General features: G+C 43.6%; 1 protein-coding gene across 1 annotated transcript in view; it reads left to right on the top strand.

Annotated features, from left to right (window-relative positions):
* The first annotated feature begins 1,713 nt into the window (after positions 1–1,713).
* mfn2 (mitofusin 2) overlaps positions 1,714–19,664 on the top strand; it is a 31,903-nt gene continuing 13,952 nt past the window's right edge. The window contains exons 1-11 of the mRNA XM_083976016.1: positions 1,714–2,060; positions 3,967–4,148; positions 4,854–4,989; positions 5,101–5,263; positions 5,343–5,467; positions 5,569–5,677; positions 9,139–9,246; positions 9,772–9,925; positions 10,179–10,246; positions 10,544–10,665; positions 11,286–11,412. Of these exons, the coding sequence (XP_083832142.1) occupies positions 3,971–4,148; positions 4,854–4,989; positions 5,101–5,263; positions 5,343–5,467; positions 5,569–5,677; positions 9,139–9,246; positions 9,772–9,925; positions 10,179–10,246; positions 10,544–10,665; positions 11,286–11,412 (1,290 nt within the window). The 5' untranslated portion in view covers positions 1,714–2,060; positions 3,967–3,970. The remainder of the gene's footprint in view (positions 2,061–3,966; positions 4,149–4,853; positions 4,990–5,100; positions 5,264–5,342; positions 5,468–5,568; positions 5,678–9,138; positions 9,247–9,771; positions 9,926–10,178; positions 10,247–10,543; positions 10,666–11,285; positions 11,413–19,664) is intronic.

Genomic DNA, 19,664 nt, shown 5'->3' with positions numbered 1-19,664 from the left:
TTAGAGATAGTTTTAACCAGTTAGGCAGTTTTTACCACTGAAGATTGGGATTTGTTCAGAATTGAACTCTGAAGTGAAAGTCCAACATAGTCCTCTGTACTTGCCTTTAATGATATTTCTACTTATTTACTACCTCAGAGAAGAGACAGGTGACTGTCCATCTAACTGCAGAGAAGATGACTGTATAGTTTTATTTTTTTTGTCAGGACAAGCACATGTACTTTGTAGCTCTATAGTTTTTACTGAGGTTAGCTCACAGCAGAACAATGTCTAGCTCCACAAGAACCACGCTGTGTGACAGTTCACACGCACACGTTGTGTTGTGATCATGCGTCTCTGCCTCTTCAGTCTGGAATGTGTCCCGACAGTTTCTAGAACAATGAATGGAGAAGTTGCAGGAGGATCCAGTCTCCACTCCCTCCTGATGATCAGTGATCAGCTGCTGGGTGGCCCAGCTGAGGTCAAGTGCTGCACATCTGGCTCAGGGAACATCAACGCCCTCCTTTATCACAACTACCAGACTGTGGGAGCGCTGCAGGACCCATATTGGGTCATTTGGTTCACTGTAATCTGTCATTTAGCCTGCCCGGTTATCACCTGTCTTGTCGGCGTGTGCAAGGTACATATTCCTAGATGAATCTCCCATCAATTGGATTACTACAAATGTGGGACGGACAGCAGATTGAACAACAGCAGGCCTCCTGTCAGGCCTGGTTTTTAGTGAACCTATGACTCAGGGACCTTCTGTCTTTAACTTGTTATTTTACTATGTTGGTACATATCTGCTGTAGGGATGTGTTTGTACAGCATCAGCCAACGCCAGGTGAAGCATTCCAGACTGACCCAAGGGAGGCAGAGCAGGGTGGAGGACACAGGTTCACTTATGATCGGTCAGCACTGTTGTGTTTCCTGCATGTAGGTCGGCTCAGAGAAACCACCACCGTGTAGGTCTCATCAACTGTAATGTAGACATGTTTTGCTTTAGGTGTTTGTATTATCACTTAATAGACTAGAGTACAGTGAAAAGAAAGAGTTGTCATTTTCTAATTATCTGAACATAAAGTAATACAAAATAAACAAATCTTTAGATTTCAATATGTCCCTGTGTTCTTACTGTGGGGAAGGGGTGTGTGAAATTAAACAGTGACATTGACAAACATGATGCCAAACCAGCAAGATCAACATAAACATTCACTTCAACCAAACATTTATTTTAAAAAAATGGTGCCACAGTTGGGATGCAGGAAAAGGAGTGAGAAGCAGAAGAACATAGGACACACTGGCACTGCACATAATAAAGGGTTGTGTGACTTATTTCAAGTGTCATATAATTCATGTTATTCTCTACTGTCATAAGTACTGAAAAGAACATAAAGGGTTTTTTCCATTAGATGAGTAAATCTTCCTTTATTTGATAGAGATCAGGCTGGTAAATATTAATACAAATGTAAATGTCTTTTCACAAGTGCAACAAGATTGGATGGCCCCCCCTCGACAGTGCAGAGCACACGCAAAAATACATGAAGTATTGTGTATAAATATATATACATCTTACTACATAAAAAGCCTATACATTATAATAGGAGGCGGTAGTAATCTTTTTAGGGCAACTGGAAGTCACCAGTAGGTGGCGGTAATGCGCCTGAACGTCGACTAGTACCCGCTTAAACTGAAAGGAAAATCAAGCCGAAGAAGCGGCAGCAGTAGCAGTGGGTTGGGCTGGGACGTGATGTAATGGATGTAACTTCCCGTGGGCCACCGTTCAAAATACCTGCGTTGTTCTGCGTAGACGGTATGTAGTCTGATAAACAGACAACTAGCAGTCTGTTGAGATTTCTATCACACTCACACAGTCCGTGTCACCGACTGTACTGCTGGTTACCGGGGAGAAACGGCTCGTTACCAAGCCTGAGCTCAGTGAGGCGCTCTCTGCTAGCATACCGGTAGCTAACGCTGGTTCCCACCGGAGTGACATTAGTAGCTGATTAGCTAGAGGATAAATCAACAGCAGCGGGGGCAGGATGCAAGAGGAGTATTTGTGAAGACCGACCCCATCCACGGTAAGTCCCGAAACCGGAGCATGAAACGGTGTGTTTGTCGGTAAACTAGCAGTTACTAAGTGACCCGAGTTAATTTGACTTGCTAGCTTGATGTTTAGCATAGTTTCCCCGTTGACGCTCTAACATAGTTAACGTTAGTCAGTCATGCCCGAGGAAGTTTGTCTAAACTGGCTAATGACCACGAAGACAAAGAGCTGACTGGTTGAATTTAATTTACTACGGACGGCTCTAAGATGTGAAACGGAACGAAGCTAACGTGAGACAGGTGAACGACCTGACGTTGTAAAGGCTGCGTCAGCCTCATACCATTTAACTTTACGCATTTCAGTTGGTCGCTTTAGTTGGTTTGTCTTGGCGGTGTGTTTGTAGTAACGTTATCCGGTTAATGACCCGGTGAAACATGACATTTACCAGCGTTACCCTTAAAAGTGTGCGAAAGGTCACAGCGCGGTAACGGCCATCAGCAGGCAGGCGCTGGGCACGGCCACAGTCATGTCGTTAAAACCGACACGGGCCTGACTGAGGTAGTGACTGTTGCACCTGCAGCTTCAGCTCTGAGGCCGCATTCATGTCTCTGTGTTGGACCATGCTGAGACTGTGTCCTGTTATTCAGTCCAGTCAGTGCACGAGCCACTGACAGACATGTAGCAGCCATGCCATGTAGGCACCGAGGAGGAAGCTACGGCTAATGCGGTACCAAGATGTATGATATTTAAACCCATAACCCACACAGGCGTTTGAATTACAGAAAGGTAAAACTCGTTTTGGTATCGGTTTCAATTCTCCTGGAAGAACCAAACCAACCATGATCAGTCGGTGTTGTTGTTGGAGGCGTTTGAGAGATTGATGAGAATTTACAGAGATACTTACCACACGAACAGCCTGTAACGTGGTAAAGTCATTATTCACCACAGTGGTCTTATTGGCCACTGTTTGTTATTCAGTGGACACTGTTTCCATTCACAGTCCTGCTTTTTGTGAGGCTCATTGTATTTACATTGTTTTAGTCCTGGGCCATGAGCCTTCTCATGTCAGACTTCTACTTTTAAATAATCTGGGATGAGATGATTTAATAATGTGAATCTTAGACAGCAGTAAAACTGTGTGAAACTTGGTGCCTAACTCTTGTAGTATCCCGGTAGTCTTCTTCACAGGGTCTCATTGGTTCAGCTCCTTTGTATGTCATGTCCTCATGTGCTCCTTTCACATCAGAGAGAGAGACTCTGAGAACAGGCTCTGCTCATTATCAGTAAGGAGCCATGTACAGCCAGTCATACCAGTGAATTTAAGCAACTGCCCAGTTTGAGCCACAAAAGAACTTTGGCCAGTTGTGCAAAATAAACATTTTATTACATAATGAATTATTACATAACATATCAAGGGAGAGAATTGATAAAGTTTTTATTGAATGGGCTAACAGGCAGTAAGCACACCAGGAAAGACAAATAGCAGGAAGTAAAGGATCTGGACTCGTGTCCATGACCTCAGGAAACTTCACTGGATCATTTTAGGTCTAAACGTCTCTGCACAAACATGCACCATCATAGAGTCAATGACAGACTCCATCAACTGATGCTCTGGTAGCCTGCAGAGCACTGACCAATTGATTTAAGAGGTTTAATCAACTCTGTCAAATTGTTTGGCAAATAACGTAAATACAGCAGAGGTTAAGCTATGTTTAAAAGAAAATGGCCACCTGTGAAGTGCAAGTGCCCCCCCTCTACTTACTTAACTTTTCTTTATTGTCATTACCACAATATAAATAAGGAGATGACATTGGAGCAGCACATGTGCAGGCGTGGTACCACAGCCAGATGTTTTTATTTCAGTTTGATTTCAGTGAAACATTTTCCAGCTCCTCAGGTTGTTTCTGATCTGTTTCTGATCTGTCTCATTCTCCGTCTAGTGCCATGTCTCTGGTTTTCACCCGGCCCAACACCAACGCAGTCCACAGCAAGAAGGACAAGAGACTTATGGCAGAGGTGAACGCGTCGCCGCTCAAACACTTTGTCACAGCAAAGAAGAAGATCAACGGGATCTTTGAACAGTTGGGGGCCTACATTAAGGAGAGTTCATCCTTCCTAGAAGGTACCCAACCACCTGCTATGCAGAGATGCACCACCTCATGATGAATCTGAACAACATGTGTATTCATTAAGGGAGCGTTAGGAGTTTTAATGAGTGAGATAAATGAAGTTGAACCATGTGAATGCATGGCTTTATTATTCAGGTGAAAGGAATGCATATGCACATTTCTGGGTTTGTGCATAAACATAGTGTTAGTGTCATGAATCTATGGAGTTTTATGCATCTGGCCTGAGGACCAGAGGTGATTGTGTACCAGACAGCAAACTGAATGGGACGCAACTCTGAAATGAGACAAATCAAGAAGAAATTGATGCTCTAAAGCAAACCCTCTCCAGAGAGAGGGAGACGCATTAGTGAAATTGCTCTTGTTGAACTGTTGTACAGAGCCAGTGCAGTGGCTGGGCTTTATATTGCTCTTTGCAGCAGAATCAAACACTCAGGCCGCCACATCAACATAATGCTGCTGCAAATCTTTGATCTGATCTGCTGAACAACTTGCAGCCTCCTGCATACTCAGTCACTGAAGTCAGACTAGACACTGTTCACCTCAGTCCATCTCTGGCACGCTCACCTGGCGTACAGGCCATCAATGAAGATAATGCTACATCAATCTGAACACACAGTAAATGTAATGCAGTGTGATATACTGCCGGGTGAAACGTGTAGATTTGCAGGGCTGACCTCTGTCTGACCTTCACATGTTAGATACCCACAAAAATGATGAGCTGGACCCGGTCACCACGGAGGAGCAGGTCCAGGAGGTCCGGGGTTACCTCACCAAGGTGGCAGGGATTGGAGAAGTGCTGGCTCGTAGGCACATGAAGGTGGTCTTCTTTGGGAGGTCTGTATATCTCTGTCCTACCGGTCTTTGTTCCACTTGACCTGAAACAAGGGCATTTACAGTGGAGAGCTTATGATGACACACTGCTGACAGGCTTGTTTGTTCTAACAGGACCAGTAACGGGAAGAGCTCAGTGATCAATGCCATGCTCTGTGATAAGGTGCTGCCATCTGGAATAGGACACACAACCAACTGCTTCCTGAGGGTGGAGGGCACAGACGGTAACGAGTCCTTCCTCCTCACTGAAGGCTCTGAGGAGAAGAAGAGCATAAAGGTGAGGAAGAGCTGACCGACGGCTGCACCCCGTCTCCAGCCTGTCAGTGTGTAATCTTCTGTCCTGTTTGTGTGGATAGACGGTGAACCAGCTGGCTCACGCCCTCCACCAGGACGAGGACCTAGACGCCGGCAGCTTGGTCTGCGTTATGTGGCCCAAAGCCAAGTGTGCTCTGCTGAGGGACGACCTGGTGTTGGTGGACAGGTCAGACCCTCAGCCCTGCCACTGTCACATACTTGGTTTCAGTTGTCTTACCTAAACACCACCATGCAGCTGACTCACCCCGCACCGTGTTCTCCCTCCAGCCCAGGTATCGACGTCACCACAGAACTGGACAGCTGGATCGACAAGTTCTGCCTGGATGCTGATGTGTTTGTTCTGGTGGCAAACTCTGAGTCCACACTGATGCAGACGGTGGGGCCTCTCAGTCAGCATGTTAAACTTGACCAAATGCTCTGTGACCAATCTGCATTGACACAGATTAGGGATGCACATTTTGGATTTTTTTTTGACCGATAACCGACACTCGTTAACCGATTATTAACCGTTAACCAATAAGATTAGGAAGCTGGCGGCGCACATGTGTATTAACGGCAAAAAAAAAATTTGATCGCTCCAATTTTATTTTTTTTCCACATCCACTGTGCTCTGTCTCAGCTGATCGCGCTCATATGGAAGTTAACTCATTGAGTGCCAACCACGTAATTTCTCGTTTTTCGTTCCCATGCGTTGAGTGCCAAAAACGAGATTTTTCGTTTTTTGCTTTTTTTTAAATTATGAAAATAGACACTTTAATACACATTATATGTAAATTTGGGGACTCTACGACGAGGAGAACTGAAATAGATGACGATCAAAGTCACATGACAGCTCATGATCTGGAAGTTTTTATCATAACTCGGCTTTTGCAAACGGAGTTCTGCATGTGGATGCAGCGCAGATGCAGCGCAGATGCAGCGCAGATGCTCTGCAGCTGCTCTGCAGCTGCTCTGCAGCTGCTCTGCAGCTGCTCTGCAGCTGCTCTGCTCTCACCCGCGAGGCTGCAGCAGCTCGGAGCAGAACCAGGAAGCTCTCAGCCGACTGTCACGCCCGGTCTTCATCTGGAGCAACACCGTGTCCTCCCCAAAGTCCCCCCGCGGTAAAATCTGATGGTCTCTGGGCCAAAGCAGACCGGCATCACCGACCCGTACCACAGAAGGACCGCGACCACCGGCGGGACCGGTCTTCCCGAGCCGCTGTGGCTGACAGACCCTCACGTTCCGCGGCGAGAAGCTGTGACACGGCACGGTGCGTCTGTGTTATTGTTGTTTAGTGGCGCCCCCCCCCGCCCCCAATGGTGGTTTTGTGAATAGAACAACAATTGTTGTATATAGTTATCTTATACGAGCCCTTTGATCCAGAAATGCGAGTGTCAGAAGAGCGACAGACACAAACAGAGCACCTTTCATAAAAGACGCTCTATCTCCTTTTCTAGAAAAAAAGGAGGGATTTTGGTGAAACCCAGCCATGTTTAGCTTGACTTTTCTCAGGAACGGAGGCACGTAGAAACAAACGGTTTGTGGCCACTTGAAGCATTAAGTTAAACCTTTCAATTGACAGTATGTGTTGGTGGCAATAATATAGAATACACTATGGCTCTACATAAAAAGTCAAAAATGGTCTAAATTGCCGGTACACTTGACTAAAACTTTGGAAAGGAGCGCGGCACTCAATGAGTTAAAGCAGCGGTCCCCAACCTTTTTATCTCCGCGGACCGGTCACCGGTGGAAAATTTGACCACGGCCCGGGGGGGGGGGGGGGGGGGGGGGGGGGGGGGGGGCGGCGGTCGTTCTCTTCGGAGGCCTACTGTATAAACAGGACTACACGTTCACATAGCCTAGTTTTCTCTTACGTTTACGTTCTTTGTTACAACTCACCATAATAGCCTGATAGTATCACAATAATAATGTCAGTCATCTGGGGGTGATGCTCCGTCTGTCATCTCGGTTCCTGTCTACCAGTCTACTCTGTCATCTCGTTTTGCTGCTGAAGCTGCAGAAAACTCTGTTTCACAAACATAATATGTTTGTAATGGAAGCAGGTTTTCCGTGCTTTTGTGGCGATCTCAGGATATTCTGCTTAAATCCAGAACGCAGGGAGAGAAGTTTTCTGTGAAGTGATGAAGCGGCAGAGAGCCGGCCGGGTCCCGCACACACATTGTGGAGCTTGGAGCGTGAATCACCTGTTGCAATGAACCCGTAATTTAAACATGACTCGTGCTTTTTCTTTTAGAACAGCTTTCTTCTTGTTGGAAGGCGTCGGGTCTTCTGTCGTCTCATTATTGAGTTTTTCCCGCCCCGGCGACGTGTGTTTTCCACTCTTTTACGTTTGTGCCTGCCTGTCAATTGCGCAGCGCTGGAACGATGCACAAACGGAAGTGGCAACATTTTCAAAATAAAACGACCGGAAGTGTGAAATAGACGAAACAAACGTTTTTTTTTTTTTTTTTTTCATTTTCATTTCATCTTTCTGCGGCCCGGTACCAAATGATCCACGGACCGGTACTGGTCCGCGGCCCGGTGGTTGGGGACCACTGAGTTAAAGCATCCAATGTAGAACTGTTTTAATACAAAGTGCAGCCAAACACCAGACTGAAGAGAGAGGAACAGCAGAGCTCCTGACAGCTCCTCTGTGGAGCTGCAGGTGAACAGGCTGGAGAGCAGCGACATCCTCTTTTGTAATTTTTTTTATTTCATTTTTTTTCAGCGCCGTTTTTACAGGTGATTCACATCTATGTCGTGTAGGCTACATTTATGGTCTGATCTTCCTTCATGGGGGCTGCTGCACATACTGTCAGTCCTCATGTGTTACTTTTTTCAGCGAAATTTGACTGAAGGCACGTTTCTTATTTTATTCAAATATTTATTTTAATTTTGTCAAAATGGAAATTATATTTTAGTACATATTTTTGTTGTTTTGACTAAAAAGAACATCTTTTTAATATTACACCCCTTTCCCACTGGTCAAAAAACCAGTTTAAACCCGCTAACAATCGGCTTTTGGTGGCAGTGGGAAAGGCGCACCGAGCCGCGTCGACGCGGGTCAAACGACTCAGCAAGCGACGCGGGTTAAAATCACCTTTAATCGGCTCGGCTCTGATCGGCTTGCAGTGGGAACGCCAGACCCGCGTCAACCCGCTAATTTACGTGATGACACTGAACGTTACGTGACGCCACGTCATCGCGCCGGTCGCGTCTCATATCACGTACCAAAACAAAGCTCTGCTCCGCTCTGCTCTCATCCGAGACTGGGATCAAAAGATCAGAGAACACTGACCAAAAACGATTGAAAAAAAGAAAAGAAGCGACAGTCTGTTTAACTGACGTGTTGTGTCACGGACGTCCGTCATCCGGCCGCAGCAGACTCTCTATCCTCTGCGGTCCTGGTGCTCCAGGTCAGCCAGACACCTCGTCTGCCTCGGCGGACGGACACTCCGCGGCGGGCGGCTGTGGCATGACTGTGTGTTTCTCTTGCACCGCGGATGAGAGCGGGGCGATTGGTTTATGCTCATTTTGGTCAATGGGAAAGGGGCCAAATGCCGATTGTTAGCGGGTCGACCCGCGTTTAATTTTAGTGGAAAACCGGCTTTACAGTACAATATATCACATGTGGCCTGACCGACCTCAATAAATGGCCCTTCGAGCCATTGAAAAACATCTTTGTGGCCCTTGAAGATTTGTATTTGAGTACCCCTGGGTTAACGGTTAAACGGTTAATCATGTGCATCCCTAACACAGATATAAGTGGACTCTTTTATGATGAGATGTGAAGTGAATTTTTTTTTAAGTGACACCTTTTTTTTTAAAATAAATAAAATGTATGATGTTTTCCCACAGGAAAAGTCCTTCTTTCACAAAGTCAATGAGCGGCTCTCCAGTCCCAACATCTTCATCCTCAATAACCGCTGGGACGCCTCTGCCTCAGAGCCTGAGTACATGGAGGAGGTCAGTAGAACTTCTACACCCGGAATCACAACATGGTTTAGAGTATGGTGGATGAACTACAGCAGTTTGTCACACAGGTCACCTCACCCACAAACAAAACCTTCATGCCGGGAGACTGGTGGCTCAGTGGGAACCTTTTCATGAAGGTCCTGGCAGGAAGATGAACACACTACGGTTCCAGTGAAGGAAACTGTCTTTCTCCAGTGGCAGGAAACACAAGAGATTTAGTTTGCTAGAGAAATACGTGTGACAAATATATGAAGCATCAAGGTGAACATGAAGCCCAAACCAATGGGTCAAATTCTCATGTATAACCAGATCACAGAGATTACAACACCACAAAGGTTTCTGAACATAGACCTAACCTGTCAACCTGAAATGTAAAGTGTGAAGGGAACCAGCAGAACCAGTATCCTGCACTCACTCAGCTGCTTTTCTGTTGATACTGCTGCTCTCAGTTTGGCTGCTGGCTGAAGCCATCTGTCACCTGTTCTACTTTGTAATGTTGACGTGTGTTGTTGTCAGGTTCGTAGGCAGCACATGGACCGCTGCACCAATTTCTTGGTGGATGAGCTGGCTGTGGTGGACCGAAATCAGGCCAGTGACCGCATCTTCTTTGTGTCTGCCAAGGAAGTGCTCCAGGCTCGAGTGCAGAAGGCTCAAGGGATGCCTGAAGCAGGTGGGTGCGGTGGACAGCGTGGACCCTGAAAGGGTCTATGAAAACACAGGGAAGACATTCAACTTGGAACATTGTAAACCCCAGTCCAGAGATAGTTGATGCAGTGCATCTGATTAAATACCATTACTGAAGTACCAGCTGAAGAAAACTCCTGAGTGGATGTGTGGTGTCAAATGTCTGAATACATTATAAACACATTCATTTCTCACAGTTGCATTTCAAAAGATTGTTGCTACATGTGGTCCTGTTGCAGGTGGTGCTCTTGCTGAGGGATTTCAGGCCCGAATGTTTGAGTTCCAGAACTTTGAGCGGAGATTTGAGGTGAGATCCTAATCACCATTTATGAATGAATATTTCGATCAGTTTTAGTTCTGGTCCTGAGCTGAAGAGTTATCAAGTTTTTTTGTCAGTGTGACTTTAATAACAAGTCACAGCTGACTGCCTGACCCACATCACACACTTCAGTGTTTGTGCCATTCTTTGTACTGGACACACCCAGATAACTTTGCTAAGATGACAAACGGGTGTTGTCCCCAGAAGTAAGAGTTCATTAAAAGAAAAAAAAAGTTTTCATAGGATTAATCAGTTATGCTCAACCCTGTGTGTGTCTGAGTGTAGGAGTGCATCTCTCAGTCTGCGGTGAAGACCAAGTTTGAGCAGCACACAGTGAGGGCCAAGCAGATCTCTGAGGCCCTGCGTCACATCATGGACTCTGTTCACATCGCTGCACAGGAGCAGAGGTGAGTCAGGTTCTGACCGCGTGAACCTTAGGCCCTGTTCAGATCTGCATTAACACGGTTCTTCAGTCATCAGATCATGTGGTCAAGCTTTAAGTGGACCAATGACTTGATGCCTACAATTTCTGAGTCCCAATTTTTCGGCAGTAAAAAAAATAAAATAAATAAAATTCACAAAAAGATGAAATATTTATAGTTGCTCCTGTCTCTGCCTGTGCTTTAACTTTTTTGGTAACATTTCAACAGTTTCAGTAAATACTCCTATTTCACATATGTCTTGATTTGCCACTTGTGATCAGATCTCACTGCCTGCTTTATGTGCAGATGAACAGACATGTCTTGGACACATTTGCATTTACATCGCTAAAAGAATGAGGTCACATCTGGCACAGACCACATACTAGGAATGTGGTCTGAGTGATCAGATCTCAAATGTGTCCTGAATGCATTCAAACCTGTTGTTAAAGTTGACCACCTGTGCTCAAGTTAGCAGAAGTGGATGTTGATCACAGAGCTGAACAGGTCTCTCATTACACTGTTACACTTCAGCAAGATGGTCAGTTAGTGCACACTGTGAGTTCACTGGTGTGTGTGTGTGTGTGTGTGTGTGTGTGTGTGTGTAGGGTCTACTGCCTTGAGACCAAAGAGGACCGTCAGCTCCGGTTGGAGTTTATAGATAAGCAGTTGGACCTGTTGACCATGGACTGTAAGGCCAAGATTAAGAAGATCACTGAGGAGGTGGAGAGACAGGTAAAGCCCAACCCGACATCATCATTCAGCTGCAGTGGGACATTGCTAAAACACTAAACCCTATTGTCTGAACCAAATGCTCAATTGCCTGAACCCACTGATTGAACCAGTCACTCTTTTGGCAAAACCATCAGCACTTTTCACCCACACATTTTCATTGTGACGCACCTGTGTTGCATAATGCTGAGCACAGGTGGCAAAAGTCAAACACAACTAAAGCACGGGTGTCACTGGTTGAATACAACAACTCAAAATGGATCACACTTTTTTTTTTGTACTGTACAAGTGCTATGTGTAAAATGCACAGGATTTCTGTTTTTTGTACTTTTTTTTTTTTAATACTACTGTATAAACAAGTGCTAAATGCACAGGTTTTTTGTTTTGCAAGAGGAGAAGATGAGAGACGACAGGGTGAAGGAAGAGAGGATGAGGGAGGGAGGGAGGGAGGGAGGGATGAACTGGGAAGAAAAAAGAAGGAAGGAAAAGGGGATGAAATGGATGTGAGGAGGGAAGGAGGAGGGTGAAAGAAAGGGAAGGAGAGAAGTGCTAAATGCACAGTTTTGTTTTGCAACATGCATTTAGCCTACAGTGAACAATACACATTTATTTCTACAGCGTCATGTTCTGAGCGTTGTGTTTTCTATTTTTCTATGCAGTGTTTAGTGACTGCTCAGTAGTGTTTTTAATTTTGACTGACTCGGGGCACGATTTGACAACATAGTTCAGTTTTGAGCACAGATTGAAGTGTTTTGAGGTGAAAGTTTGGCTTTGCAAGAAGAGTCTGAGGTTTTGTGAATGTATAGTCAGGGAGCCACAGGCTCAAAAGCTCAAGGAAATGGGTTGAACCTGACATCGTCCGTTATACTTTTTATTTGTGTTTTTTCTGTTAACTTTGACACTAAGGAACAATAATTGAGGGGTCTGCTCTGCCGGAAATATCGCGAAAAAAAATTGTGGCCATTTCACTGTATGCACCCTTTATTTTTCGACAGGAAATTGTAAAAAAATATTTTTTTCTTCAAATCCTCAGTGGGCTGGGTAGGCTGTCAATGAATGCATTTCAGGTACACAGAACACATGTGGTGACAACATCCACTGAAAAAATAACTCTTAAAACACATTTCTACATGATTTTGTATCAATTTTATGGAAAAAAATTAGGCGTTTTCTCACTTTTTCCCAATATTTTCATCTTTACTTCATTGGCAATCAACTATGGGTCCAGGTTATGACATCAGTCAATGTGTCATCATTTTCAGCAAACAGTATACTCATTCCAGTGAAAAAATTATAAAAATCCAACCAAAATCATTGGTTCTATGATAATTTCACTACTAGCTGGCGATCAACAGGCTCAGAACCTCAATGGAATTTTAGGCTAGGCCTACTCTCGAAATTCCAAAAGACATACTGGATGTTTAGCATCATGGTACACTCACAAACACAAGCTTAGTATTTTAATGAGTTTGAAACAACCAACAGTTACCAGTGTTTCTAGTTTAGCTGTTAGTTGAAATTCAACTCCCGTGGGAAACCCCCTAAAAAAAGTAGTTGGGGTACCTGTAACCAGACTTTCAAAAATTCCGAAATTTTTAATTTGGCCTTAAGTAAGTTGTGAGGGGTCAAACTAGGGGTTTTTCACGATTCTGAGTTGATTGCAAGCATTAGTTTTTCATCCAAAACACTCCTTGGTGTAAAAAAAAAACAGCCACACCCACTTTTCTTGTTCATCGGAAAGGAACAACCCCCTCCCCCCACCAATAGAATGTATTAGAAGTTATTCCGTAGCATGACACAGGTTGTCTGTCACATATCACTACTAAATACTCAATATAATATAACTTATATTCTACCCTTTTTTCTTTGTAGGACATTATACAGACCCTCCAGGATTTTGCAATGTCGCAAAATTTCTTAAAAAATTACAGTAGGCTAAATGTAATTTATTACATGGATCGGGAGCAAGTGAACGAAAGAGAAAAGACACTGGACATGCACTGGATTTCACATACAAGCAAAAACTGAAACAAGTTTGCTAGAAATGAAGAGAGGACACAAAAAACACATAGTGCTGTCAGGTACCAGCTTTTGTTGTGGGGTGTATACATCTTTGCATCAACTAATAGAGTGCTAAAGATTTTGTAATCTAAGTAATATTATTAACCTTACTTTAATGTTATGAGTTAAAAACTCATAACATGTGTGCTGATGTATGTTGAGCACTGTACAGATATCTCCAGGACCCTCAACCTCAACCCTCAAGCTTGTGTTTGTCCTGTTTGTCGCCTCCTTCTACGATTTTCCACAAGTTGCCACACGAGTTTACCCGAGCCAGGAAAACAAATTTGATTGGTCGTTATTGAGCGGGCGGGATATTCAATGTTTGGGGCGAGACCGAGCTCCGTGTGTGTGTGTTGTCTCAGACGTTTGATTGACGGATAATGGATCCAATATCAGTGGCTGATGAATCGTGAGCAGCGTGACGCATAACCTGTGCGTCTGCATTATCCAATGCGGAAAAAAACTACCACACTTTCATCCCAGATTTGCTCGAAAATAGAATTTTGCACAAAGTTTGGGCTACATCGTCCGATAGATGAGTTATTACACTAATGTTAGGACCAACAGTGGGCTCAAATTCATTTTTCTTTTCTGTACAGCTTTAAGGGCTATTTTGTGACTTAGAAATGGGACACCCCTTAAATGCCGATACCCCTAAAATAAGAAAATAAATGTTATGTAACAATGAGGTAAATACTCCATAAAATGGCCCTAGACTTAGATAATACAATGGTTTTCGTAATATTCATATCTCTATTAACAAAGAAAATACTGCATTCTGGATAGCCCTTGCTCCCAAGGGTGGTGTCGGAAAATCTCAATATTGAGGGCTATACAGCCCTTAAACTTGCACTTTCTGAGAATCAGGACAGCACTAGCACTAGCAGGAGCGCACATTTTTGAGAAGGGTTAAGATTGAGGGTTAAAAAAGAGAGGAATTGGAATTCACCCAAAATTTGTCCAGTCCCATTGGTGTGAGTAAGGGAGGATCAGAAAGTGGAATAGATTTAGTGATGAGGAAAGTCACTGTCAGCTACACATCTGTCAGCAGGTCAGCTCCATGCAGGCACTACACAAACTTTATTTTGTAATGTAAACAGTGACATGCCAGGTAGAACAACTGTAAAACACCTGGGGCTGGCAATCCAGTAAAGAGCAACATTGACTCCTGACATACGAGCAGCACACATGTCCAGAACAGGAATATGATTTTGAACAGCTAGCATACAATCTTCTCAATAAAAATAAAATATGAATATAATGAATGAAAATAATATTAACTACGTTCTTTCATTAATGATGCCTTCAAGCAAAATGAGAATATCAGATGTGATAAAGCTGGTGAAACCTTATTGTGGTTCCAGAAAAAGATATTATTCTTAAAATAAGGTGATGGTGTTAAAAATAAACAACAATAACAGACGCACCGTGCCGTGTCACAGCCTCTCGCCGCGGAATGTGAGGGTCTCTCGGCCACAGCAGGTCGGGAACACCGGCCCCACCGGTGGTCACGGTCCTTCTGTGGTACGGGTCGGTGATGCCGGTCTGCTTTGGCCCAGAGACCATCACATTTTACCGCGGGAGGACCTTGGGGAGGACACGGTGTTGCTCCAGATGAAGACCGGGCAGGACTCTCGGCTGAGAGCTTCCTGTTTCGGCTCCGAGCTGCTGGAGCAGTGGCGTGCACAGACTTTTTGAAGGGCAGGGGCGAAAAGGAAAAAAAAGGGCACATAATAGCGCATCCTCACCACTGAAGAGGGCACTTTAGCACACGTTTTGGCTCCTAGAGGGCACTTTAGCACACGTTTTGGCTGCCATGAGGGCACTTTAGCACACGTTTTGGCCCCCATGAGGGGACTTTAGCACACGTTTTGGCCCCCATGAGGGGACTTTAGCATGTGTTTTGGCTCCCAAGAGGACACTTCAGCATGCGTTTTGGCTCCTAGAGGGCACTTAAGTCTGCGTTTTTGGCTCCCAAGAGGGCACTTTAGCACATGTTTTGGCTCCTAGTGGGCACTTTAGCACACGTTTTGGCTCCTAGTGGGCACTTTAGCACACGTTTTGGCTCCTAGTGGGCACTTTAGCACATGTTTTGGCTCCTAGTGGGCACTTTAGCACACGTTTTGGCTCCTAGTGGGCACTTTAGCACACGTTTTGGCTCCTAGTGGGCACTTTAGCACATGTTTTGGCTCCTAGAGGGCACTTAAGTCTGCGTTTTTGGCTCCCAAGAGGGACTTTAGCACATGTTTTGGCTCCTAGTGGGCACTTTAGCACACGTTTTGGCTCCTAGTGGGCACTTTAGCACATGTTTTGGCTCCTAGAGGGCACTTAAGTGTGCGTTTTTGGCTCCCAAGAGGTCACTTTAGCACACGTTTTGGCTCCTAGAGGGCACTTTAGCACATGTTTTGGCTGCCATGAGGGCACTTGAGCACACGTTTTGGCTCCTAGTTGGCACTTTAGCACATGTTTTGGCTGCCATGAGGGCACTTAAGCACGCATTTTGGCTTCCATGAGGGCACTTGAGAACGCGTTTTGGCTCCTAGAGGGCACGTAAAATTACGTGGTTGGCACTCAATGAGTTAAATGTTTGGCAGGAACCTGTACCAATGAGCTGTACTGGAAGCAAAATCCACCAGCCTGGCTGTGTGGTCATTAAAAAGAATCAATCAATCAACTGCACACATCCTCTCTAAGACCATGCATAGGCCTTAGCCATAGCTAGATAGCTATTGGGGCAGTCAGCGAGCATTTAAGAAAATGAAATGATCATCAGATGCAGTTTGGGGTGTGTAACACATACATAGAGTTGGCTAATGAGCCATGATATTTACTGTTAGCCAACTAACAATTAAGCTAAGTTGACAATAGGTTTCTTATGCATGTTATCAATGTAGTGGCATGAAAAACGTCAAGTTCTTCAAAAAATATATAGATAATATTAATGTATCAGACGTAAAAAGTTGTATATTGTCAACCAACTAACTACCACTAAGCAACATTTAGGCCTATTTACCATGGCAAAAAATAAAAAAGGAAACCAATAAAGCAACTTTTTAATTTACATGTATACCCAGCAGTGAGAAGGGTGTGTATGTGCATTTCAGCTTTTACTGGTATGTGAAATCTGGTGTGCACCCAGTGTTTTTTCTCTCTCTCACACTCCCAATCCACATAATAGCTTAATATATGAAAACAATAATTAAAAAATATTATTAATTAAAAAAAAAAAATCACAGCTATTGACAACATCAATAATTCCTGTGACCATAACTAGCCACAGCGGTTTATGATAGCAAATTTGCAGAGAGGTTGTGGTGATAAATTGCGTGGGGGATGAGAATATGAGGACTGGTTGAATTTGCGTTAATAGTTGCAATTAAAACATTGTAAAATCCTGGAGGGTCCTACCAAGAAAAAGGGGTAGAATGTAAGTTATATTATATTGAGTATTTAGTAGTGATATGTGACATTAAAGACAACCTGTGCCATGCTACGGAATAACTTCTAATACATTCTATTGGTGGGGGGAGGGGGTTGTTCCTTTCCGATGAACAGGAAAAGTGGGTGTGGCTGTTTTTTTTTACACCAAGGAGTGTTTTGGATGAAAAACTAATGCTTGCAATCAACTCAGAATCGTGAAAAACCCCTAGTTTGACCCCTCACAACTTACTTAAGGCCAAATTAAAAATTTCGGAATTTTTGAAAGTCTGGTTACAGGTACCCCAACTACTTTTTTTAGGGGGTTTCCCACGGGAGTTGAATTTCAACTAACAGCTAAACTAGAAACACTGGTAACTGTTGGTTGTTTCAAACTCATTAAAATACTAAGCTTGTGTTTGTGAGTGTACCATGATGCTAAACATCCAGTATGTCTTTTGGAATTTCGAGAGTAGGCCTAGCCTAAAATTCCATTGAGCCTGTTGATCGCCAGCTAGTAGTGAAATTATCATAGAACCAATGATTTTGGTTGGATTTTTATAATTTTTTCACTGGAATGAGTATACTGTTTGCTGAAAATGATGACACATTGACTGATGTCATAACCTGGACCCATAGTTGATTGCCAATGAAGTAAAGATGAAAATATTGGGAAAAAGTGAGAAAACGCCTAATTTTTTTCCATAAAATTGATACAAAATCATGTAGAAATGTGTTTTAAGCAGAGGTGGCAAAAGTACTCATATTCTGTACTTAAGTAGAAGTACAGATACATGTGTAAAAAATTACTCTGGTAAAAGTAGAAGTACTGATTCAACTCCTTTACTTAAGTAAAAGTAAGAAAGTACAGGCTCTGAAATGTACTTTCAAAGTAAAAGTAAAAAGTAAAAATGAATTTTTGCCGTTAATGAAACCTACATCCTTTGATAATTTTGTTAAACAAAAAAAGTTCAGCCAGAATAATCAAGATTGAACTGATCAGAGGCAGTGTTTCCCAACGTTTGGGCCGCCACAGACTCTCACAAAATAATATAATAATAACAGCCTTTCATCACCTCTCATCTCTGTCAGTCAGTCCACCTGCCGTCTCTCTCGCGTGCGCGCGCACGTACACACAGACACGGGCACATGGACAGGTTGCGCTTTGCCGCTCGTGAACGGTAATGCGCTATATTGGAGTAGCATGTGTCTGCAGACCCGGAGACCGCAGATTCAGACCCGCACGTTTGGACCCGCAGGTTCAGACCCCTTGGTTTTCTGCTACAGTGCCCCCTGGTTTGTGTTATGCTAATGTTACCTGCTCGGAACATGGACGTGCAGACCACGGAAAAAGGTATTGAACGGTTAATCAGTTTGTTTCATGTCATAAAAGTTTTTGTTGAAAATGCATCTGCAGCGTAACGAACGTTTGACTTATAATAGGTTTACAATTAGCCTTATGCACGTCAAATGCTAACCAAGCTTAGCATTTTTCAGCTAGAAGCTCTCTTGGCATATTGTTTTTAATGAAACTGAAACGGTTAATACCGTGTGCATTAAATTAAACACAAATAAAACAGCCTATGTGTAGGTCGTTGGTACTGCCACTGTAGACTCACGTAGCCTACTGTAAGTGCAACTTTATGCTACAACATGTTTTTATTGACGTTTGTATTTTTTTCTCTAGACAAATTGCTTAGCAAATTGATCCTGGATAGAGAGGACAGGACATGAAATTCCAGTAATGTCCACTTATTTTTATTCATTAGGGCCTCGCCAGACATGTGGGAACGACTGTGGGATTTTGTTTTTCTCACGGTAAGGTTTCTTGTGAAAGTATAGCACTGCAGGCATCAGTCAACAATGTAAATTGGTGGTTCTTCTATTCCAGTATTTATAATTTTGTCTGTTTTCAGTGACGTGGACGAGTTTTGCAGGAGGCTGAAGGCAGATGAGGAAAGAAGGAGCACTGCCATAATATAAAGACTATTTGTGAAAGCCTGTGCAATAAAACATTTGAAACCATTTCATTCCATTCAATTCATTGTAGGCTATTTTAAGACTGTTTTGTCATTATAACCCCAGGAGGTTAATCATTTATTTAGTCCAAAAGATTAAAAAAAAAAGTTTAAAAGTAATCCAAGCTTCACAAACAATTAGATTTTAGTGTTTTATTTGGATTATATTTATTTAGTCCAAAGGATTTTTTTAAAGTTTAAAAGTAATCCAAGCTTCACAAACAATTAGATCTTCGTGTTTTATTTATTTAGTCCAAAATCTTTTTTAAAAGTTTAAAAGTAATCCAAACTTCACAAACAATTAGATTATTGGTGTTTTATTTCGACTTTGCCCTGTTGAAAATCCATAAGAAGGGGTCTGAACGGTCCAGACTGTGGAGTTGCAGTTTTACAGTCAACCAGTAGGGGTCTCTACAAGGGGTCTGAACCTGCGGGTCCAAACGTGCGGGTCTGAATCTGCGGTCTCCGGGTCTGCAGAGACATGTATGGTGTTCAACCCCCCCCCCCCCCCGTCGGATAGTCCGACCACCATCGCTTCCTTCCTCCATGCTGCTGCCTCCATGTCACTGCTACAGTACAAGTTGGTCACTCGGTTCTCTCTCTACCGCCCCCCCTCCCTCCTCCCTCTTTCCCTCTCTAGTTCGTCACGTCTTTTACCGGTGCTTTTACGTCGTGTCAAAAAAAAAAAGTAACGAGCCTGTTTTTACAATGTAAGGAGTAGAAAGTACATATTTTTGCGTATAAATGTAGGGAGTA

This window comes from Trachurus trachurus (assembly GCF_905171665.1).
Source record: "Trachurus trachurus genome assembly, chromosome: 7".
NCBI lineage: Eukaryota > Metazoa > Chordata > Actinopteri > Carangiformes > Carangidae > Trachurus > Trachurus trachurus.
Note: the sequence above shows the minus strand (reverse complement) of the source record. Positions and strands in the feature narration are given on the sequence as shown.